Source organism: Vombatus ursinus, unplaced genomic scaffold (genome assembly GCF_900497805.2).
Source record: "Vombatus ursinus unplaced genomic scaffold, bare-nosed wombat genome assembly UNPS02012515.1, whole genome shotgun sequence".
In the NCBI taxonomy this organism is placed as follows: domain Eukaryota; kingdom Metazoa; phylum Chordata; class Mammalia; order Diprotodontia; family Vombatidae; genus Vombatus; species Vombatus ursinus.
In genome coordinates, this window is record NW_020952293.1 from 2,186,929 (window position 1) to 2,209,913 (window position 22,985).

A 22,985-nucleotide genomic window follows, 5' to 3' on the forward strand; every position below is an offset into this window, starting at 1 on the left:
CTCTCTCTCTCTCTCTCTCTCTCTCTCTCTCTCTCTCTCTCTCTCTCTCTGCTCCCCCATGGCCAAGCAAGTAAGCATGAAAGACAGCACCCTGAGGGTCCCTCTGGAGGTTCAGTCTCAGGTACCTGTTTGCTTCCCAGTCTTTAACAGAGAAGATAGTTAATGGGTCTAACAGAATCCCCAGCAAGACTTTCCCTTAGCCTCCAGCTTTTTAGCCTTTTGGGGCTGTCGAGAGTTAATGAGGTCAGGATGTGGGTGTTACACTCTGGATCTGTAGCAAAGGTGAGATTTGTTGGAAGGAATGGAGTCCAGCCTCTTTCTGGATCTTTGCTTGTTTAAACAAGCCCCCTTCTGCCAGCACAAGGCTCGCCGTGAAGGATAGTGCCGGTTACACAAAGAACCAGAGCACTGATACCCTGCCTGGCCTGGCAGGCTCCTCTGCTGACCCTCAGACGAGGAGTTCTCCATGGTGTCCTGCCCCTGGCCCCTGGCCCCTGGCTGAGGTCAGGAAGAAGGGACGAGCGAAGGGTCCCTTGGGACTTGCCCTGCCCAGTCACCTAACCCTAAGTGTTTTATTCTGTCTTGTACAGGCAGCTCTGTCTACTGTTGAATGCTGAAAACATCTTCCACTCTATGGCCGACATCCTTCTTCGAGAAGAAGACCTCAAATTTGCCTCCACGATGGTTCACACCCTCAACACTATCTTACTGACCTCCACAGAGCTCTTCCAGCTAAGAAATCAGCTCAAAGATCTGAAGACTCTGGTACTTAATCCTCAGACATTCCCACAAGTCTCTTCCCTTTGCCATGAAGTGTGTAATGTAGTCTTGCAAATAAGTACAGAAATTTCCTGGCCCAGCTACTCCTCATATCCCCCATTCCTTTCCCACCTCCAAACCCCAAGAGCACCAGGAGTAAACAGAATTGTCATTCAGAGTTTCTTTACTAACTTAGCATAAAAGTTGAATCACCCTTGGTAAGTAGCCAAATGCTCCTATCTCAGAAGTACACCACCACTGTATTTCCAACCCTGTTTTTTCCCAAGAAATCTCCTGAGGAGAGCTCAGGATCCTTGCCTTATGTCTGTGGGCCATCCCAGCCCTGGAAACCTCCCATGTCCCTCTCTCCTTCCCCATCCCATCCTCAGTTAAAAAAACATGCACCCGCCATAATTTTCCCATCAGCCAGGCTAATAAAGAATCCAGATAGCAGCGCAGGGTTCTCTGAGGTCCCTGTTGACAGTCGAGAGACTTGGGGGGACTTTGCCTCCACGAGTGGAGGAGAATTCCGGGGTCCATGACTAGAGCAGCTTGGTATCCAGCCCCTGTGTCTGGGGACAGGCCATGAAGCTTCAGAGCGCTTTCATGTGTGAAGGGGAGAAGGTCCGGGGCAGCAGTCCCACTGTGTTTTCATAAACTATAGGACCTCATCCCCCAAGGCCCCTCGCCTTTCTCCCCTGCAGCTGCGCACATCTGTACGCAGGAGCAGTCTCACGTTGTTGCCTTTCTGTCTCTGAGGACAAATTGGGCTCCGTCTGATGACTCTGAGTCAGGGTGGTTGGAGAGGCAGGAAGGAGACTGCAGATGAGCCCAGCTAGAACCACAGCTTTCTGCCACAGACTTTCTTTGGCAGAGCCCAGTGTCTCATCCCAGGCTTAGCAGAGAGGAAGACGCTAAAAGCTGTGAATTGGGAAAGAATATGATTGGGGGAGGGGGCGTTCACTGGGGGGATTAAAAAGTCATGTGGACACCCAGAGAGGTTGGTCTTCAGTGTGGGCCCAGAGTCCTAAGCACACACAAAGCTGGAATTAGACATGAGATCAAGGGGCAGCAGGGGAAGCCGATAGACCCTGGTGAGGGTGACCACAAGCCTCATGGCTAGAATCGGAACCCAGATCCCCCAAGTCAGCCGAGCTCAGCTCCAGATGCCAGCTGACCTCGGGGATCTCGTTCCCTCTTTCTAAGCCTTGTGTCTTCCCTTCTAAATAGCAAGTTTCGCCGGACATGCCTCACATGGGCTTCTTAGGGATAAACAAGTCCGTATCTGTAAACTGCTCTGGACTTCTTGGAAGGAGCCATCATCACTGCGGTTATTTCCAGACACTTGCAGATTCCTCAAGAATTTTCCCTTGGGGCAGAAATTCCCTTCAGCTCAGGCTCAGCCTTTGGGTGACCCTCTCCATGGGGTTGGGAAACCTGGGAAGCAGTAGGAGGACCTGATATCATGTGGTGAGTGCCTCAGAGTGGGATGCTGCAGGGACAGGTGAGGCCCTAGCCCGCCCAGCTCCCTGTGCCTCTCCCAGAGCCAGCCACAGTGTCCAGGGAACCAATTAGCCTAGTTTTGCTGAAGGCCAAAAAGCCAGCACAAATGAGAGGCCTTCCTTCCAGCCTGGCCTCAGCCCCCAGGGGATTTGACTCCTGTCGCTTCGGGGCCTGACAAATGAGGGCCCAGGGAGTGAAATGAGTTTCTCAAAGTCAGATGGGCCAGTAATAACAGTCAGAAGCAGGGTGGAGGTTTCCTAACTTGCAACCAACCCACAGCCACGGGGAGGCAGTCGGCGCTGGCTCCACGTCCCATTGGCTCCTCCCTGCCCCCACAGCTCTGGGCCCCGGCCTTGCCGCCCCTCACCTGCACCGCCCAGCTCCCTGCCCACTCCTCGTTTTCTCGTCTCGCAGGAGAGCCAAAGCTTGTTTTGCTGTCTGTACCGGTCCTGGTGCCACAACCCAGTCACGACGGTGTCCCTCTGCTTCCTTACCCAAAACTACCGGCACGCCTACGACCTCATCCAGAAGTTGTATCCTTTTCTACGGCTGCCAGTGCATGTGGTGGGCACACAGGGCCGTGTGCCCCGCCCAGAGCCACTGGACAGGGGGAGTCCTGGAGCAACACTGGGGGTGGGGAGCTGGCAGAGGAGGAATGTGGTAGAAGGGGGAGACTGAAGCAGTGTTCCTGGTACTGCTTCAGGTTAGGACAGAACTTGGCCCTTGGGGAAGAGGCAGGAAGGCTCGAAAGGATTCCCTCCCTGGGCTGATCTCATCAGCAGAGGTCTGCATAGCCTTCCCTCTCTGACCTCTGCTACCCTGAAGACCAGTGGATGGTCTAACCCAGAGGTACACGGATGACAGTGACAACTCTTCAGGCTTCTGTTATGCATCTGCTCAGGCCACCAGTGTAGGCCCTCCCACTGCTGTCAGAGCTCTAGGCCTTTCCTCTCTCTGACATCTTCCACCTCACTGAGGCAGCAGGAGGCTGGGCTGCAGTGGATAAGGCCATGTCAGAATGTGGCAGGCCAGAGAGGGGAGAGCTGGGGAAGCGGAAACAGTTCACTTATAAGGAGGGAAACCTTGCCCTGCTTCTCATTAAGAGCAGCAGAGAGTAAATGGGGAAAAAAAAAATTCCATTCTCATTTATATCGAACCTGGCTCTACCCATGGGCACCAAGCCCAGGGTGGGAGTCTGAGCTAGGGAGAAGGCGATTGGAACCCGTTGGTTCTGTTCTGAACACCACCTTATGAGCCAGGCTCTTCCCAGATGCTCTCCTCACTTCTTCAGTCTGACTGCCTCACTTCCCTAGAATGGGGGAATGTCAAGAGAGCGGGCAGCTGGTCGCGTGCGCCCTGACAGCCACTTCGTGCCCTGGATCCTGCCTAGGCCCAGCCTCAGTGGGATTCCATGCAGTTTTTCCAGTAAAAAAGTAGTTTTCTGATTAAGGTCCTCTTTCCTTGACTAAATGTCCAGTGGTGATCTAGAGGTCACTGTGGATTTCCTCACTGAAGTGGACAAGCTTGTGCAACTGATTGAGTGTCCCATTTTCACATGTAAGAGCATTCAAGAGTGTGTGTGTGTGTGTGTGTGTGCGCGCGCGCGCACGCGTGTGTGTGCGCCCACTCAAGTGCCTTCGTGTAGGGCCCCACTTTCTTCCCCAACCAATCACTCCAGCTCTACAAGTAAATAGAGCAGAAGTTATGTGTCTTTCTGCCAGGGGCCAACCAGAACCTTTGGAGAGCCTCTGATTGTGTGCAGAGCAGAGCTTACCCCCACCATGAAGGGCTGTCAGCTGAAGGGGTCTGAGAAGGGGGACGGAGCTTGGGGCTGGAGCAGAACAGTGATGGGGGACGAGAGAAATCGATCTGGGAGGCTTCTTGTTTAGGGAAAAGGGGAAACAGTGTGAGACAGCAGGGAAAGATAGAAGCCCTGGAGGAGCCTGGTGAAGATGAGCATGTTCCAAACATGGTCCTGTATAATACAGTTGGAGGACATGCGGTGATCACCTATGCCCAGCTCAGTTTTGAGGGTACAACTCTGTGCCATGGACAGTGATCCTTTTTAGTCATTCCGCTGCCCCAGCAGCAGGAAGATGGACATAGTAAAGAGTCTCTCCGAGTCTCCTTTTGGGATGGTCCTAGCCCGGCCCCCTAAGCTTTGGGGGGATTTCCCCAGACCTTTCCCTGACATTCAGGGTTTCTTGACACAAGCAAGGCTTCCTTCAAGTACCTTCCCAACTCCCAGGGTCTTATCTATTCATGTAAGAGCCCTGAACTATCTGTCCTGTTGGTGGCCGGAGAATGGAGTCCTTATCACCTTAAAGTAAAAAGAGGAGGTACTGTCTGCTGGGAGCAGAGCAGAAATAATCATGCTTACTCACACACAGGCCGAGTGAGAGTGGCAGCCAGTGGGGAGAGCAGTCTGGCTTAGAAACACTCACACCTCCCATGCTTCTGAGGAGACACTGCTCTGAAACATATGTATTTACAGTATGGCTAGAAGCACATGCCCTGGAGGAGCTGGGGAATAGGCCTGTGCAGGTTGCCTCTCCCACCAGACAGTCCTGGTCTCTGCCTCCAGCCAGTGTGGATGGATACCCTTCCATGGTGTGCCTGTTTCTCACAGCACCCCCCATCCCTTGGACGACGAGGCTGGATTCAGAGTAAGGGAGATTTTTGCCTCAACTCATCTCACATTCATGTGGCTGGCTTGCGTCATCAGTAGGCTACCCCAGTGATTGGTGCCATGGAAACAGAGAGAGACCCTGTTTCCCAGAAGGATGCGTTAACAACCGCCCCTCCCAAGGGGCTCTTTCTTCTCTTCCCTTCTGGCTGCCTTTTACCAGAGACAACAGCCCACCAAGGCTCGGGTTTGATCCAGTCCTCAAAACCAATTTGTTCCTCTCCTTCAGCACCAGGCAGTGGACACCTAGCCTTCAAGGTCTGTCACACCCAACACCAACCCCCTCCAAAACTAGGGACAGTCCTTTCCATCAATAAAAGTCATTGAACACCTACTGTGTGCTGAGTGAGCCCTGTCCTCATGGGGCTCAGTGTCTCGTTAGACAAAGAGGACGTCTACAAAGAATGTGCCACTCTTTGTTGTTGTCTTAATTGAATGCCGTATGCTTGCTGGAGGCAGGAACTAGTTGAACAGCTGTTTTTTAAAAACCGACAAGAGAGTGATGATTTCCTCTGGATGGACCCAGAGGAGAGGAATCTAAGCATCCCATTGCTTTGATGAATGAAGACTCCTGGGCTAGAGTTCTCTGGAGCCATTGTTAAGGCTTGTAGGCCTGATCCAGCTGGCCAGATAGATGGTTTAAAGAACCTTCCTTCTGCGGGGCTCATGCAGACACTTCCAGTGTGTAGAAGGCCATCACTTACTGCAGTGACTGCCAACTAGCCCCCAAGCTCCAGAGTATCCCCCGAGCTACCGTCCACCTCCCTATCCCCACCATGAAAGCACAGTCCAGGACAGAGCATCGGGTCCTCACCTTAGAATGTGGTGCCGAGTGCAGCTCAGGGTCTTCTGAGGGCATCCACAGGTTCCTTCCTGCCCTCTCTCACCAATAAAAAGGGAATTCCCCATGGCCTTTCACAGGCCATGTTTCTTCCTGGCCTGGCATTGCCCAAGCAGTGATCTTGGATTTCACTGACCTGGCTGCTAGCAGGGGAATAATTGTAGGGCTGCTGCAAGTAGAGGATTGTGAGTTCCCCTCAGAGAAGAGACAAGGGAAATGTTTCAGGGAGCAAGCAGCAAAATCAGATTTGTTCATCCAGTTTAAAGCCCAAATGTCCACTTCTCAAAAGGACAGTCTGCCTTGCTTCAGACTCTCTCGTTCATAGGTAAGGAGTGGCTCTCTGCCTTCAGAAGCTGCTATGGGCTGAGGCCAAAGCAACCCCAGGCTGTCAGGAGGTTGCACCCCTCTCATCCAAGGGTGGCCCAGAAAGCCCAGTCTTGGCGCTGCTAATGCAGATCTCATGCATGTTCTTTGCCTCATGCTTCCCTGCCCTTCTTTAGAAACAGACCCAAAAGGGAGGCATCCCATTCATCTCCACCCTCCCTCACCCTCAGTTGGCATAGGGGGAATTTCCCAACCTGGGAAGTCTAGAGAGGCAGCATGTTGGAGTACGATTTCAGTCTGATCTCCAGAAGCATCCGCCAGCCAGCTTCCTCTGCACTTAGAAGCCAGATGCTCTCGCGAGCACACTCTTTCTGTGTGTGTGTGTGTGTGTGTGTGTGTGTTTAGCCAAATATGAAAGCATTTTTCCATTCTGTCCTCCCTTCAAGCTGTCCTAATCCACTGCGTTTCTCCCCAGATCACACTATTTATAGCTCTGCCGTGCTGGCACGCGCAGAAGTAGACACAGGAATCTGCTACAAGCATTAGACCCTCTCGTGAGGATGGTAGCTGAGCACCTGGGAAAGAGGGGATGAATTAGCTGATGAACCAGGCCCTGTGGTGGGTTTGGTGAGGAGCCAAGGGCAAGCCAGGGACTAGCTCCCCTTCTCTGCTCTGGGGTCTCAGGGCAAGCTCAAGCTCCTGGTTCTTTGTGTAAAACATCAGATTGTCAAAGGAAAATAACAGACCAGGGCTTACTTTTCCTCCCACCTCAGACATCTGCCCTTCCTGAGAAGGAGGGCCTAAGACTAGAAAGAAAGATGGGTCTTTAGGATGGAAAGGAGATAAAATCTCCCCTTGACCCTGTGTCTTCTCGATAGAGCAAGGCTGTTTATTCTCTTGTCCAGTCAGGACCAAGCCCAAGAACAGTGATGTGGCAAGCCCTGGGAAACGGGGGGGATTCCCCTCATCCCATTGACCCTAGGGGAACAAGGGAATCATCATGAAGGACGGGAGTACGTGAAAGGTGGGGGGGACTACTCTCCCAGTGAGGAAGGCCTAGCTCCGTATGGGAGAGACAAGGAGATGGAGTTCAGCACAGAGAATGGCCAGCCTCATCGTGGGACGGCTCCTGCTCGTCCTCGTTCCTCTGCTGCTGGCTAAAGGGGCTTTAACCTCGAAGGTTGGACAGAGATGGGGATGGGGGAGCTGGGGCGCCAGTCCAGAGCCAGGGAGCAGGGCCGGAGACTTTCTCATCACCTCCCTCCATCTCTCCTCAGATCTGCGCCTGCAGCTGCTGGACGTGAAGAATAACCCCTACCTAATCAAGGCCTTGTATGGTCTGCTCATGCTTCTCCCTCAGAGCAGTGCCTTCCAGCTCCTCTCCCACCGCCTGCAGTGCGTGCCCAACCCAGAGCTCATGCAGACCGAGTAAGTGCCCCAGGCTGGCCGCATCTCCCCGAGGGCCTCCCAGGGTGTCCCAGCCCAGCGCCCCCCGCCCGTCCTGCCAGAGGGGAGAACCTTTGAAGGCAGTCCTGGGGACGCTCGCTGAGTGGGAAAGCCATGGCTAAGGCTTCCTTCCCTTGCTGCAGCGGGATTCCGTCAGGGTGCAGTGTTGTGCTGAGCCCATGCAGGTGACCAGGCCCAGGGTTTCTGGTGCCAGGCTAAGAGGGATCTGTGAACCGTGCGGCAGATGGCCGCACACCTGGAGTGGGAATATGGAGAAGCCATTGGGTGTTGGCAGGTTAGCACCTCCTGGAAATGCTTTTCTGAAACAATTCAGAGCAAGCCTTTGATGTACCCCAGGCTGTTATGTGATCCCAAAAAGTCAAAGGTTATCATAATTAGTGAAAGAGTGAAGTTTGGAGAGAAATGTGGGCAGCACCAGCAGTGCCAGCCAGAGAAAAGGATGTCCAGACAGGGTAGATAGGCCTCGCTCCCTACAGGCATCTTCCCAGCCCCCTGGTTCCAAAGACCTGGCTGGGGAGCCTTTAGACTTTTGGTTTCCTGAGCTCCAGCCCCTGAATACAGAGAAGGCCAAGCCTTGAGCCATTGACCTGCCTCCCGGGACAGTTGGACAGAAGGAGGAGAGGAAACATTGGCATCCTGGGGACCGAGGGACATGTCTTGGAAGCTACTGAGGGGCCCACAAGGGTTGTTGACTGTTTGCCAGCTGTTGGCTGGGTATGAGCACAGGTCCCAGAATGCAGCGGGCTTGGGGCAGCCATGTTCTGGGTCTAGCACCAGGCACACCTAAGAGGGCTCCCCCGCTCTGGCGGCCTCTGGAGAGCTGGGCCTTTGCCCCAGGGGTGGGGGAGGGGGAGGCTCCCACCCATGAGTCCATCCCCAGCCGGGCCCTAGGAGCCTGTTGGGTTTTGTCTATATTTGGTAACCCTTGGAGGGCTCTGCCTCATCCACAGGCATTTGGCATCTGAGATGGAAAATTTCACTTGTCAGGTCACCATGGAAACAGGCAGAGCCAGGGAGAAGATTTCCACTGAATGGAGGGAGCCCAGCTTGAATCAGATGCCCCCATTTGTTTGGAATCCCTCTCTCCCCACCCCCACCCCACCCCCCAGGTTGTGTGATGATTGGGCCAACCTTGCTACAGCCCAGTTGGCCGGGGTGGGGAGGAGGAGCCCCTCGAAACAGCCCCCACGGAGCCTGCTCTCTGGTTCTGGGAGGAGTGACTTCTCCTTGCCAGCTCATCTGACCTGCTCTGACTGTCCTTCACCCTCCCACCTTACTAGATACAGCATTAGCCCAGACCTCTGCATTCCAAGATTTCCTTGGCCTGTTTGCCATCCCACGCCTTGCTTTCCCCACACAGGAGTGGGGATGACTGTGCTCTCTCAGTCTGAGCGCTGCTGGGGGGTGACGAAGCCCAGCTGGAGAGCTGCATTTGCCCTTGGATTCAGGGCTCAAGGAAGGCATGCCTTGGACTTTTTTCCTTCCCCTGGTTTAAGTCCCAGCCCAACCCAACTCCTTCCCACCCCTTTTCCTAGATAGAGTTCAAGGGCACTGCTGTGATTTGCCAGTTCTCCTCTCTCCCACACATGGGCCGCAAGGGTAAGCTGGATAGCTGTCCGTTGGGGCTGGCCTACTGAACGGTCCTGGTGGCAGCCCATGTCTCCAACCCACCTCCACCCCAGAAAGCAGGGAGCCTTCAGAGAGGGCTAGAAGGCAGAGCTCAGTTGGGCTTTCTGCTGACCAGGTTTCTACTTTCCTTGGCTGAGAGGCCTGGAGTGGTCACACATCCAGCCCTGCCAACGTAGCGGAGGGCTTGGTCTCTGTGCCTCTGGAAAAGAGAGGTGGGATTGCATGATTGAGAGTGATACTGTAGGACAGCCAGAGAGAGAACACCCTCCCCTCCCTCCACTGGCCACCGCCCGGCCTGTAGAGCTGTCAGCCTGAAGTCTGATTAGCAGTGACTTACATTCCATCACACACACACCCCCACTCTGGGGGAGAGCAGCCGTGGGGCCTACCCATTGTCTCACCACCTCTGCTTGGCTGTGTCATACCCAGGGCCAAAGGCACTGGCAGGGGTTTAGTGAGGGCAGGAGTATCTGGAAGGGGTCCCTTACCCTTACTCTAAGTCTCTGACTGACCTCAGCCTAGACCAGCGAGACTACCCAAGGTTCCCTGCTTAGTGGGAACCACACACATTTTCTGGGACCACTTGGGGAGGCTGTTTCTGTCCTCAGGGACACTAATTCTCCTAAGACCCTGGGTTCAAAAGAGGGCAGGCCCTTGGCAATTTGATGTTGGCTACCCTAAGCTGGTGCCCTCCCCCCATTCCTCACCTCCTTCTGTTGAAAGGAAAAGATGCCAGGTTAAGATTCAGAGCTGTGGGTATTGCCTAATGCAGATGTGAGAACAGGTCTCCTAGGAGTGCTTGTCTGAGGTGGGGAGAGGTCAGAGGATGAGTCAAGTCAAGGCAGAAGGAATTTATTAGTCATCTGCTGTGTGCCAGGCCCTGTGTTATGTGCTGCAGATACCAAGAAAGGCCAGATGATGTCTACTACTCTCCAGGCACTCCTGGGGTACCTAAGGACATGACAAGCCAGCAGCTATGGCCAGACAGGCTAGAGACAGGATAAAGTGGAGGATATCCACCAGCCTTCAGGGCACTGGAAGAGCCTTCTTGTTTGTTTGGGGTTTGGGGGTTTTTGTTTTTTGTTTTGTTTTGTTTTTGGTAAGGCAATTGGGGTTAAGTGACTTGCCCAGAGTCTCACAGCTAGTGAGTGTTATATGTCTGAGGCCGGATTTGAACTCAGGTCCTCCTGACTCCAGGGCCAGTGCTCTATCCACTGTGCCACCTAGCTGCCCCTGGGAGAACTTTCTTATAGAAGAACTTGAGGGAAGCCAGGAGATGAAGATGAGGAGGGAGTGTTCCAGGCATGGGGCACAGCCAGGGGAAAGGCCTGGCGTCAGGAGATGGTGTGTCATGTATGCGTAGCAGCCCAGGAGGCCAGTGTACCTGGATGATGAGGTCTGTGTGGGGCCCATGCTGCTGTTAGGTAATTCCTCTGTCCTCCATTCCTGTCTTTGGCCAAGTGACAGTGCTTCTGGTCTTCGTGTCTGAGAGTGGGGTCTTGCCAGTACACTCACTGTTTTAGGTCACCTGGACTTAGAGCTAAGTTGGCTCTTGGATATGATGAGAGCCCAGGCCCTGCTGAGGAGCCTTCCTGGCACCACCTACCCTGAGGGGGGCAGAGGGAAGAGGAGTGTCCCCCAAAACTCTCCCATGGCCAGAGGGAGAGCAGTCCTAATCTAGAAAGCTGGCAGTTTGTTAACAACTACAAGAAGAACTTGGATTTCTGTCCCAGTTGAGCTTTCTCTGAAGTCAGGAGTCAGGAGACCTGCCTTCTGATTCTGGCCTCCCTGTTTCTTTTCTCTGTAAATGCAGGCGTCATGAGCCTGGAAGCTGAGCTCTCCAGGACCTTCCGTAGCTACTTCATCTGCTTTTACCTTGGCCTTGGTCACAAAGTGGCCTCAACAAAAATAGAAGGGGAGTGGGGTGAGGATAAAGAGGGGTCTCAGCAGCAGCTGGGAGGGGGGCAGGAGGGGCAAGGTCGCTGCACTGGGGCCGAGCGGACTGTCTTTGAAGGCCCTGACTGGCAGACAGCTGGGCATCCGTGTCAGGTTGCCCAGGGAGTGGGGCCTCAGCATGTGGGAACAAACAGCTGAGTTGGTTTTCAGAGACACTTGCTGATCCTTGATGCCGTTTTCTTGGGAGTGGCCTCATCACCCTTCAGGAACATACCCTGAGACCACAGGCCTCTCCACCCCCTTCCAGAACGATGGCGGCCTAGGAGAGCCTCTCCCCAGTGAGGCCAGAGGGAAGGATTGGGTCTGGAGGACAGGAGACCTTCTGATGCCCACCAGAACCTCCTGGGAAAGTAGCCCCCTCACCCCTGCCTTCCCAGCTGAGGCCAGAATCAACCTTCCCAGGAAAGAAGTCTTGCTAACAGAGCTCCTCCCCCAGCTCCACACTCCTGGGCATGACTCTGGGCTTAAGCCCACCCCTGGGGAGATGAGCACTCTCTGTGCTCCATCCAACCCAAGCTGAAAATAAACCTATCCAAACAGCCCCCCAGAGGCAAGAGCAGGCAGCCTCTGCTGGGGGCAGGGTTCCTAGCAGAACTGGGCAGGGGAAAGTGGATCCAGCTGACCACTGTCCATCTTCTCCCCACCCCCCAGGCCTGGCCGCATTCATGCACGAGGCCTGGCATTAGCTAACCATGTGCTCTCCCGTCTCCCGGGGAACCCCTAATCTTGTTTCCTTCTGGACGTGAAGTCCTTGGGTTGCCAGGGGCAGGACTCAGGTGCCTTTAGGTGCCTGTGTGTCGAAGGGTGGGTGAAGCGCTCTGTGTCCAGGGATGTGGCAACAGCCAGGCAGCAAAGGTGGAAGGAAGCTAGATTTGGAGCTAGGAAGACCTGGTCTGAGCTCTGGAGTCCTGGACCAACCACGTCGCCTTGGTCTGCCCTCGGTGGATCTGTAGAATGGGGATAATAATGCGCCTTCCTGCAAGAGTTCTCATGAGCACCAAATGAGATACCGTGTTGAGTGCTTTGCAAACCTTCAAGTGGTACGCAAGGCTGGCTTTCCCCACTAGAAACTTGGGGCATCGGGCCTGAAGAACCCCACCCGTAGCTCAAGACTCCCCAGACTGTGTGTGGTCCAGGGAGAGCTTCAAGGAGATCTGATCTCTGGAGAACAGGGGGCCACACGGGGCGTGAATGCTGCTGTGTCTCTGATGGTGGGCATCTTGGGAAATGCACAAGGGTCTCGGCTTTAGCCCAGGATTGATGCTCCCAGAGGACCTTCCCACGATGGACCGTCTGGATGCTGCCCAGTGGCCTCGTCTCCTGGGGCCAGCCCAGCCAACTCCAAGGAGGGATCCCCACCCAGGGCGTGGATTGAACCAGGAAGCTGCAGGCCTATCTTTCCTCAAAGCTCACGTGGCAGCGTTCTGTACCTCCTGCTATTTGACCGCATCGTGAGCCCCTCCACATGAGGTTGAAGGAGTCTGGGCCCACCTGCGAGGACGGCTTCTGTCCCTGAGCCAGCCAGTGCCCCAGCTTCCCATGGGTGGCCCTCACTGAGGGCTACTCCATGCCCTGAGGTGGAAGCCATTGGCGCATCCTCTCAACATGCCTCTGGCTCCCTCAGAGCAGGCGGGAAGGGGAGAGGCAGAGCTGTGGTTTCACATCTTGCTGAAACCAAAAATGTTAAATATTTTGTTAGAATCTCAGCAGGAGGAATCCAAGTGCAGCCGTGGGGGTGAGGAGTTAGGGAGGGGACGGAATTCCGTGAGGAGCCCCCCTCAGGCTCTGGACGCCTTGAGGATGGCTAGAGGAACGAAGATGAGGGGCAGAGACCGTGACCAAAGCTGGGGGACGAGGGGGCAGCAAAGAGGTCAGCGTGTGGGGCAGCCGCAAGAGCTCCCGGCCGGGCCAGGCTTCGGCTGCCTTTCTGCCTGGCTATGAATGTCCTCAGCTGCCCCGGACCTAGCATCTCCAGCCTTTTCCCAAGGCCTTACCCTGACCCGCTCAGAGGGCTAAGCCTCTTCCCTCCAGCATAGCACCCACCCATCCCGGCCCATCCTGGAGCCCCAGCTGGCTTCTGGCTTGTTGCTAGCTCAAATGTCGTTCAGTCCCCCTCCCCTCCGGGAGAAACTCATAAACAGGAAATGCTTCCCAATGATGTATGCTCTGGGCTCTGTCTCCAGTCCCATCCCACCCCTGCCAAACCAGGGGCCACATGGATGGGGGCCAGTAACCAAGATGGGCAGTCCAAGGCATCCACCAGCAGGCATCGACATTCACCCGGTCCTCCAGAGCAGTGGAGACACAAGCCAGGGTTGGTCTCTGGTCTCTCTAACCCATCACAGAGTTTCCTCAGCGTAGGTGCTCCTTCCACCAACACAGATCACAGCCTTCTACCAGTTAGTAAATCATCTTTGAAAATGCTTGTAGCAAAAATCTGTCGTGACCCTGGGAGCCAGCAGGTGGTGAGGCTGATCCAGCTTTACAGGGGTGGTCCTTGGGCAAGTCTGTCCGCCTGCTCATGTTTGCAGCCTTCTCGGCTATCACTGGTGTGACCCAGGGTCACCCACTCACCGTGACGAGAAGTCAGCAGTAGGGCCTTTGCCACTGCCTTTAATATGAGCATAATGGATAGTGCACCAGGCCTGAGGTCAGGAAGACATCTTCCTGAGTTCAAATGCAGCCTCAGACACTTAGCAGCTATGCGACCATGGGCAAGTTACGTAATCCTGTTTTTTCAGTTTCCTTATCTGTAAATTCATCTGGAGAAGAAATGGCATACCAGTCCAGTAGCTTTGCCAAGAAAACCCCAAATGGGGTCACAGAGAGATGGAGCTGAACGACTGAACTGGGCGGGAAATGGACAGCAACAACTATCGGAGTTGGAGGCACTGCAATCCCTGGTTTTTTCCTTAGATTACACTCATTTTTTCATATACTCCTCTTCTCACCTCCGTCAAACCTGCTCTTGTAACCAAGCAGATACAGTCCAGCAAAGCCATCCACCATGCCCAGCAGGAGACAGTTGTGTGCAGTGTTCCACACCCGTAGTCCGCCACCTCTGTACGGAAGGAAGATTTCTTTTCAATTCTCCGAGATCCTAGCTTGATCATTATAATTGCATAGCTTTAAAGCATTTGTTAAGCACCTACCATATGCACTTTGTTTTTCAAACATTTGTTAAACATTAGGGAAGAGAAGACAGGCTGCTCTCTGCCTGGAAAGTTTATTTTTTGTTACTGTTTTTAATGTCAGTTTGCCCTCTAGGCAAGGGACAGTCTGCCTGAACCCCAGTCACTGACTTCTTCATTACTGGTCGTCCACATTTCTGACACTCTCACCAGGGCTAGGTTTCCCATAGTGTGGCAGGGCAAACAGCCCTGGCCGGGCATTCCCCTGACTCATGACGTTCTCTCTGTTTCTGGCTTCTCAGGGACAGTGTGAATTCAGCCCCAAGCTCCCGGAAGGTGGATTCCCCCAGCATTGACTATGTGGACCTACTGCAGCACTTTGACAGGGTCCAGAACAAGCATCTGGAGATGAGACACCAGCGGAGTGGACGTGGGGACCAGCTGGACCGCAGGATTGTCCTCTGAGCCCTCGGCATGCACAGCTTGGGGGCACAGGCTGGTGCGGTGGTCCTGTGGACCATTTGTGGCCTTCCCAAAGTTCTCTCCAGGACCTTAGCAGGGAGGTGAGTGGGTGGTGAGCGTGCTGCCCTCTACTCTAGCTAGGCACGCCCTGCAGCCAAATAGGAAGCCCGTTCAGGGGCGGAGGAAGAAAGGCTGCTGTCCACCTCTCCATCCCATGCCCCAGAGCAGCCAGTGCAGCAGCGGCAGGGTTGACCCTCCAACTCTCCCTGAGACAGCCCTGAGTCACCTTGAGATGTGCCCCTCTGCCTCAGAAGTAATGCCCCCCCCCCCCCATAATCAGCCTCTTTTAACAAGCCCCTTCCGTTTGGATTGAGAGCAGAACTTGTTTGCTCCCTCCCCAGCCCAGATCTCTTGACATGTCAGTGTGTCTGTCCACACACGGATGTAAACATTCTGGCTCTTACTGTAGTCTCCACCTGGATCACAGAGGTTTGTATGTAATGATGGAGATCTCCCACATAAAAATAAAGGAATGATGGTAACTTCGATCGTCTCCCACATCTGTGCTGCTCTTTTTTTTCCTTTGGAAGGTCCCTTATTAACCCCCTATATTCTTCAGGGCTCTGTCACTTTGGCCCTGGCTCCATGCATTAAACCAGGAGAAGGTCTCGATAGGCCAAACCCTCCCTGGCACCAAGACCATGCCCCCAGCTGCCCAGGAGGTGCCCGCAGAGCCCCAAGACCTGGATTTCTACTCTGCTGGTGGCCATTTTGTGTTGTCTTCTCACCCCCCGCCCAGTAACTCTGATCTAACAGGAGGCCTTGTGCAGAGAGAACTCATCTCCACCCCCCAGGCTTTTCATCCCAAAGGCCTCTTAATTATCAACAGAACCAGTTTTTATTTTAAAAATACTTTTAAAGGCTATGAACACCCTGTAAAATTAGAATGTGATTTATTTCCCAGCAGCAGGGTGGCTGTGGTGTCTGAGGACCAGGGCGAAGGCCCCTCTGGGAGAGGCTCTCCAAACCTCCCAGGGTTCCAAGGGGCAGGGGAGACAGAGCCCCAGGTTATGGGGAAAACTGAGGCAGAGAGGGTCACAGGAGTAAAGCTGGGAACGAGCCCAAGCGCCCTACCTGCCCCCATCCTTGCGGTTCTGGCTGGATCATTCAGCAAGACTAAGTCCCTACTATGTGCCAGGCATGGAGGATAGAGATCAGACCTGTGATTTCATTAGGGAACTCCCAGATGAGGAAGTGCCCTCTACCAACACAGGTCACACCTTTTCTGTAACTTACAGACTTAAGAGATATCTGGGGCACCAGGGTTGAATGACTTGGCACAACCAGTGTCCCAGAAGGCAGGAGCTCCTTGGTCTCCAAAGCCAGTCCTCTCCAATGTGTTGTCTCACTGTGCTAAAAACCAGGGGTACAAGACAGAAATGAAACGGTCCCTGCCTTCCAGGGCCTTACATTCTACCGGGGGAGTGCATATAGATGGAAATATCCAGAACGTGTGCAAGACGTCCCCCAAAAAGGTCTCCACGACTTGGAAAATCGGGAAAAACTCCATGGAGAAGATGGCCCTTGAGCTGCACTCAGGCTATGCAAAATTCCAGAGAGAAGAGTTGGAAGGTCTTGGGAGGACCAGCAAGACGGCCAGTTTGGCTGGAAAGGGGAACAATGATTAATAAGCCTGGCAAGGTAGCTTGTGAAGGGTTACAAAGGGCAAACGGGAGCATTCATTTGATGCTAGAAGCAAAGAAGGGGGAGGGAGGCCACTGGAACGTAATAGAGGAGTGATAAGTGACCAATGACTACCTAGTGCCTGGGACTTCAGCTTTGGTCGGCCAAACTAGCACCAGAGACCCCGTGATGCCTTTCCCTCACCAAGGTTTCTCACTGTGCCACCAAGGGGCTTGCCTCCCTAGGTCCCAAAAGAAACATAATGCTCATTTGTCTTTTAAGTCATCAACCAGACCAATGGCATAGCCTCTGTCCGTATTTGAATCCCCATCCCTTAGCACAGTAGCTGGAATACAGTAAACATCTAATAAATGCATCCAGCCTCTTAATACTCCACCAGCCCCCAGATGGGCCAGCTGGAAGGGATGTCCATGAGACTGGCCACTGAAGACCTCCCCCTGCCAGACTTTATAGGGTGAGGGGTGGGGGCAGGAAGAAGTGCCTGGCTCTCCAGGGAATCCCGGTGAGGGACGAGGCTAAAAAGACCCTCATAGGTTCATCTGGTGTCTTTCTGTGCGCCTGAACGTGGGTCTTCGTGAAAGGAAAGGAAGATGCACCTCCTCCCTTCCCCCGTGACATACCTGCCTACCTCTGTAACCCAGGAGTTTCCTGAAAGGAATGTTTGAGGTTTGTTTTGTGTTATGGTTTTTTTTTTTTTTTTCCTGCTGCCCCATAAAACAAACTCCTCAACCAGGGTCGCAAATATAAGTCCCTGTGCCCCCGAAATGAGAGCTTTCTGCCTTCAACGTGCAGGGGCCTCTTCTAGGTGTCCCCCCCAATCTGGATGATAGGGGGGGCAAGCCTCCGCGGAAATCAAAGTGGGCCTGCTGGGGGTCTCATGAAGATCCATCCATACCCAGTCCCAATTTCTCAGCAGCGCCCCCTCCTCCCTCTAGGTCCCCTTTGTGCCACCCCGCAGCCCGGGCGCTGGGGGACCGAGCTCACCAAACCAGTAAGGCAGCCCAGGGGCTCGGATTTCAAAGTCCTCATTCCTGGTCGTGAATGGGCCTGCGCTGAGCTCGGCCTTTCCCACAGCCGCCCCCTCCCCTCGGCTCCGCTCCCCTCCTCTCCTCTCCCTCCCTCCGCCCTCCGGGTCCCTCCCCCTCTCCCCGCGCCCATGTGACGCCGGAGCCTCCTGGGCTCGGATTACCGCCCCGCTCGTTCCCCGCCAGTCCCCGGGATCGCTGCGCTGCGCTGCGCTGCCCTGCGCCCCCGCCAGCTCCCTGCGCCCACGGCCGCGGGGGAACGGACGCGGGCCGCTGCGGGCCCTCCATCCCGGGGCGGCCGCCTCCCTCTGGCGCGGGGCGGGGGGCCGGGGCCACGAGCGGAGCGGAGCGGAGCGGAGCCCGCCGGCCGCGGGACATGGCTGCGGAGGGCCGGCGGCTGCGCGCGTCCCGGGCCCGGGGGGCGGCCGGCCGCTGAAGCCTAGCGCGGCCAGAGGCGGGGGCTCCCGCCGCGCCCAGGCTCGCAGGAGCAGCCCCGGGGCTGGCACGGCTTTTTGTCCCTCCTCCCTTGCGGATTCGCAGAGCCCCGGGAGCCGCGCCCCCACCCCCCGCCCGCTTGGCCAGTCCCAAACCCTGCGCCCCGGCCGGCATGGAGACTGTGGAGAAAGAGTGCGGGGCCCTGGGGGGCCTCTTCCAGGCCATCGTCAATGACATGAAGGTAACGGGGAGAGAAAGGGGGCCCCGCCCCCTCGCTTCCTACCCGCGCAGCTCACGCTCTGGGGGAGCCTGCGACCGTGAGGGACCCCGACCGGGGTGGGCGCGGGGGCAGCCTAGTCCTGGGGTCCCCCGCGCGTCCGCCCTCCCATCCCTGTGTCCGTCTGTCCGTCCGCCCGTCAGTCCGTCTGCTTAGACCCATGTGCTCTCGGCTACTGTGTGTCTGCAGGCACTTGGGAGGAACCTATGTATGTACCTGTGTGTGTGTGTGTGTGTGTGTGTGTGTGTGTGTGTGTGTCTGTGTGTCTGTGTGTGTCTGTGTGTGTGTCTGTGGGTCTGTATCTGCGTGTGTGCGCGCGCGCGCTCTCGCGTGTGAGCGCGCCGTGGCTGTGACTGTGGCCGTGGCCATGGGCCGGGCCGGGTCTCCTGTCCTTGTTGTCTGGCTTGGGCAAGTAGAGGGAGGAGATGCTGGGGGTGGAGGGGTGGGCGGTCAGGGGGTTCTGCCTTTGGCTGCTGGACAGAGCCCTTCCAGACTGCCCAGAACGTTAAACCCGCTCTCCCTACCTCCTGAAAAAAGGCTGAGGCGGGGCTGGGGAGGGGGGGTACGGAGGAAGGGGAACGGGGGTGGGGAGGGATTGAAAGCTCAGCTTTCGGGTGGGGGGGGTCTGGGATGACCCCCGCCTCCAGAAAGGAGCTCATTATTACCCGGGGACCCGATGGCCCGGGAGGGAGCGGACAAGACTCTGCGCCGCCCTTTAAATCTCTGGGCTCTGGCTATTTGAGACTGGGTGCCTCCTTCTTTCCCCTCTCCCTCTTCCCCCATCCCCCCAATCCTCCCTCCCTCCTTCCCCCTTCCCCCCCTCTCCTCCCCCTGGATCCTTACTGCAGCCCCGGAGCCCAGACAATGCTGTCATTGCCAAGGCCAGGGGGGAAAAATAATAAAGCCGGGAGAGAGGACTTAACTCCTTCCCCACCGGCCTGCATCTTTTCGAAGACCTAGGGACCACGGTCCTGCAGGACGAAAGTCAGAGCACATGTAGCCTGCTGACCCGAAGGGCCAGGATTGGTTGTTGTTACTCCAGGGCTTCCCCCTCCCTCCAGAGCCTGGGGGAAGGTGGGGGGGGAGGGGCGATCAAACCCACAGTTTCCCAGGCCTGTCCCCGGGCTTGGGGGCGGGGAAGGAGCTGGTGGACTCAGCTGGGACAGCAAAGCCTCCAGCCTGTCCTGTCCCCTGGCCTGGGAAGAAAGGCCTAAAGAGCAGTCACTCCCCTCCCCGACTCAACCGTCCGGCCCACATACCTTACTCCCTTTATCCCAGGTTCCTAAAATGTCCATCTCACACCTTCTCTCCTCTTTCACCTGAGACCTAGCCCTATGCCCCCCTCACCCAAAGTCAGGAAGAAGGAAGACGCTATCTTTTGTTTTCACAATCGGAGATATGGAGGCCTGGGAACAAGTTCAAGGTCACCAGGGGGAGTTGGTTAGGAGTTTAGTAGCCTGCTCCCCTGGCTAACACCCCTTCCCATATTTCCAGTAGCCTCTCTGCCCTGCAATTGTAGCATGGGAGGGTAGAAAGAATGAGCCTATTGACCCTTCTCTCCCTCTCTGGGGCTACCAGGACCTGGGCTATTGGTCCCGAGGCCTCAAGGAAGCCAAAAGAAAGGGAGGGACCTTTGGGGATCAAGTAACATCAGAAGTCAATGCTTCTGTCCCTAGGGAAGGCAGAGCAGGGCAGCGTAGAGAAGAGTCTGGAATTGGTTTGGGCGGATACGGGAGGAAGGGATCTGAGGGTAAAGAATGGGTGAGACAGTGGACTTGGGGTGACTGGGGGTGGGGCTCAATTTAGGAGATGCCATCTGTCCAGAAATTGGACTTAGATGTTCTAGAGTTCAGCCTTTGGAACTACATGATACCGCTTCTCTATCAAAGGGCCCAAGCCAATTCTTCCACTTAGTGCCCTCTCCAAAGGAAGGGAGGGGGAGGGGTCAGCCTTGGTTTGTTTTCTGGAGCCTAGTGAGATTCTGATCCAGTGAAATGGGGCAGAAGGAAGAGCTGGAATTAGAACCCAGAATGCCTCACTCTGGGGCAAAACTAAGGGGTCAGTAATACATCCCTACAGTATACTACGTACATCATATGAATGTATACTAACTACACAGAGAGAGACAGAGAGAGAAAGAGCTCAGGAAGGACCCACCAGCTTTAGCCAGGTGCCAGGACAGGCAAAGCTAGTCCAAGCAGAAAGCAGAGTGAGAGTTGCTCCCATTGCTGTGGAGTTTTCAAAGCCAGCTCCCCCAGGGAGCCCCATTACTAGAATATCTGTCACTCTGGAGGCCAGAGGGCATGCAGGGTAGAGCTAGGACCCTGGCACAGGGAGCTGGAGAGATGAATGTGGCAGGCTGCCCCGTGGCAGGACTGGTTGTACCACCACCATCTCTCACCCCCCCTGCTGCTCCAGGACTGTTTTCCTACTTCTTAGATTTGGTGGGGGTGGAGAGGGAGGGTTCTACATTTGATTGGCTCCTCGGAGCATCCTCAGCCTGGGGCCTGATGTTCAAATAGCAGCAGGAGGCTGAGAAAAAAGACTTTGAGAAATGTACTTAGAGGAACTAGAGAAAGTGGTCAAATCCCACTTTCCACCCCCAGCCCACTGGTCAGTGTGCCATGGACTCAACTGGCCACAGGCTGTAATCTGCCGTCCTACCTCAGTGAAACAAGCACTGGATTTGGAGTTAGTAGGCCTGGGTTCAAATCCTGCACCTCTCACTTGCCTGGGTGACCTCCTCTCTGGGTCTCAATTTCCTCCTCTGCAAAATAAGGGAAATCTAACTAGCTGAACTTTAAGGTCCCTTCCAACTCTATCCTGTGAGCCCATCAACATTGCTCAATTATTTATTTGCTATGCATATCTTTCCCCTGGCCCTCCAACCTGGGGCCTGTGATTTAATCAATACAGGAAATTCCCTGTGAGGAAACTTACCAACACAGACTGCAAATTAACTCCTGTTCTGTTTGTAGTCTTGGAGAGCTCCTAGTGACACTGAGAGATTTAGTGACTTAGCCAGGGTCACATAGCCAGTAGGCATCAGACTTGAACCCAACTAAATGTTTGTCCATCTACAGTGACCCCTTTTCTAAAACCTCTGCATGCAGCGGTCTCCGACAATTCCCTAGCCTCTGATTCCCAGCACCAGCTTCCAGGTTCCCAGGCTTTTCAGGTTTCCCTTAGAAGCTAAGCCATGCTGAGATGGCAGGGCCAGCGTCCCCCATTTCTGTTTTGGAGGAGATGAGGCAGTGGGGTGAAATGGAAAGACCACTAGATTTGAGATCTGTCAATCCATTGCTGGGTGACCTTGAGCGATCAAGTGGCCCTCGGTTTCCTCCACTGTAAAATAAGGGGGTTGGACAAAATCATGACACGAGAGCCCTTCCAGTTCCAGAGCCCATGTTAACGAAAGTTAGTAAGGGCTAAGGAGGTCCAGTTCCTTTGAAGCTGGTCACCCAGCAGATTCATGCTCCCTGAGACTTTGCTGAGGTTGTGCATTCTCCTTGCTCCTTTCTTCCCCTTTATTTTCCCTTTTCTGCCCCACAAACAAAAGATAAAAGGACCAGCTTTCATTCAAACATCTTTTTTTTTTTTTCTTGATGAGGCAATGGGGTTAAGCGACTTGCCCAGGGTCACACAGCTAGTAAGCGTCAAGTCTGGTCTGAGACCAGATTTGAACTCAGGTCCTCCTGACTTCAGGGCCGGTGCTCTATCCACTGCGCCACCTGGCTGTGGAGACAGATCCTTGGAGCTCTCCCAAGGCTCTGATTGTTGTCCTTCTGACTTACTTTACTCCTATGGGAACAAGATCACAAGCTCATAGATTTCAATGTGGAAAGGACCTTAGAGACCAATCCTTCCCCCCACTCCACACAGATGAGGAATCTGAGAGATTAAGGGACTTGCCCAGGGTCACACAGGCAGGATTTGAACCCAGGTTTTCCTGACTCCAAATGAAGCATTCTCTCCATGGCTGCCTGCCAACAGCTGAGTCCTTGCTTCTTGGTAGATGGAATGTGCCTGGATTTATAGGAATGTAGATTTAGATAAGGACACACCGGCTCAGTAAGGTTAAATGATCTGCCCAAGGTCATCCAGTTGGTGAAAAGGGTAAGCATCTCAGAACTGTTCTGGCTCTCTGATCTGAGACACTGGAACAGGATGCCAAAAGAGATTAGTTATCGCGCCCGAGGATTTCATGGCTGGAAGCATTTTGCAGGTGAGGAAAATGAGGTCCAGAGATGGAAAACCAGTTGCCCCAACAGGTCGTTATAGAGGCAGCCAGCTCTGGGAGCAATGTCAGGGCTAGAAGCCTTTTGTCCTGGCCTCCCCAGGCCAGGGAGTCCAGGGGATTTCATCACACTATGGCTGCCGGCTCCTAACCCCAAATGCAAAGATTGAAACCAGCTGACTCCTTGGGACCTGAGGGATGAGGAAGGGCCCCAGGACCCTGAGGAGGCTCCCACGGGCCTAAATTTATAGGACCCCAGAGCCCCGGGGGCTGATTCTAGTTTCTGGCACTTCTCCCTGACATCACCCCCGGAGCGGGCTGTGGAAGCTGGGGACCTGAGTCATCAGAAACTGGAGGAGTGTAGAGAAATCTGTGGGCCACCCCCCATACCCCCACCTTTGCCCAGGCTCCTACCCCCACCCTCCTCCAAAAAGACTTCTCCGGATTTCGGGAAACCCAGCTTGAGAGCAGTAGGGTGCATTCAAGGTTAGGGAGGGTATGACTTTTCTTCCCTGTCACCCCCCACCCCATGTCACAAAGCCAAACTAG

At 54.8% G+C, this 22,985-nt stretch overlaps 2 protein-coding genes across 10 annotated transcripts in view; both read left to right on the top strand.

Annotated features, from left to right (window-relative positions):
- Positions 1-15,311, top strand: part of VAC14 (Vac14, PIKFYVE complex component) — a 124,165-nt gene extending 108,854 nt beyond the window's left edge. The window contains exons 15-19 of the mRNA XM_027857873.1: positions 591-765; positions 2,677-2,795; positions 3,740-3,819; positions 7,391-7,541; positions 14,599-15,311. Of these exons, the coding sequence (XP_027713674.1) occupies positions 591-765; positions 2,677-2,795; positions 3,740-3,819; positions 7,391-7,541; positions 14,599-14,761 (688 nt within the window). The 3' untranslated portion in view covers positions 14,762-15,311. The remainder of the gene's footprint in view (positions 1-590; positions 766-2,676; positions 2,796-3,739; positions 3,820-7,390; positions 7,542-14,598) is intronic.
- A 2,724-nt stretch (positions 15,312-18,035) lies between these two features.
- Positions 18,036-22,985, top strand: part of MTSS2 (MTSS I-BAR domain containing 2) — a 35,996-nt gene continuing 31,046 nt past the window's right edge. For all 9 annotated transcript variants that reach the window (XM_027857882.1, XM_027857886.1, XM_027857883.1 and 6 more), the window contains exon 1: positions 18,036-18,163. In XM_027857882.1, coding sequence (XP_027713683.1) covers positions 18,095-18,163 — 69 coding nt within the window. In that variant the 5' untranslated portion in view covers positions 18,036-18,094. The remainder of the gene's footprint in view (positions 18,164-22,985) is intronic.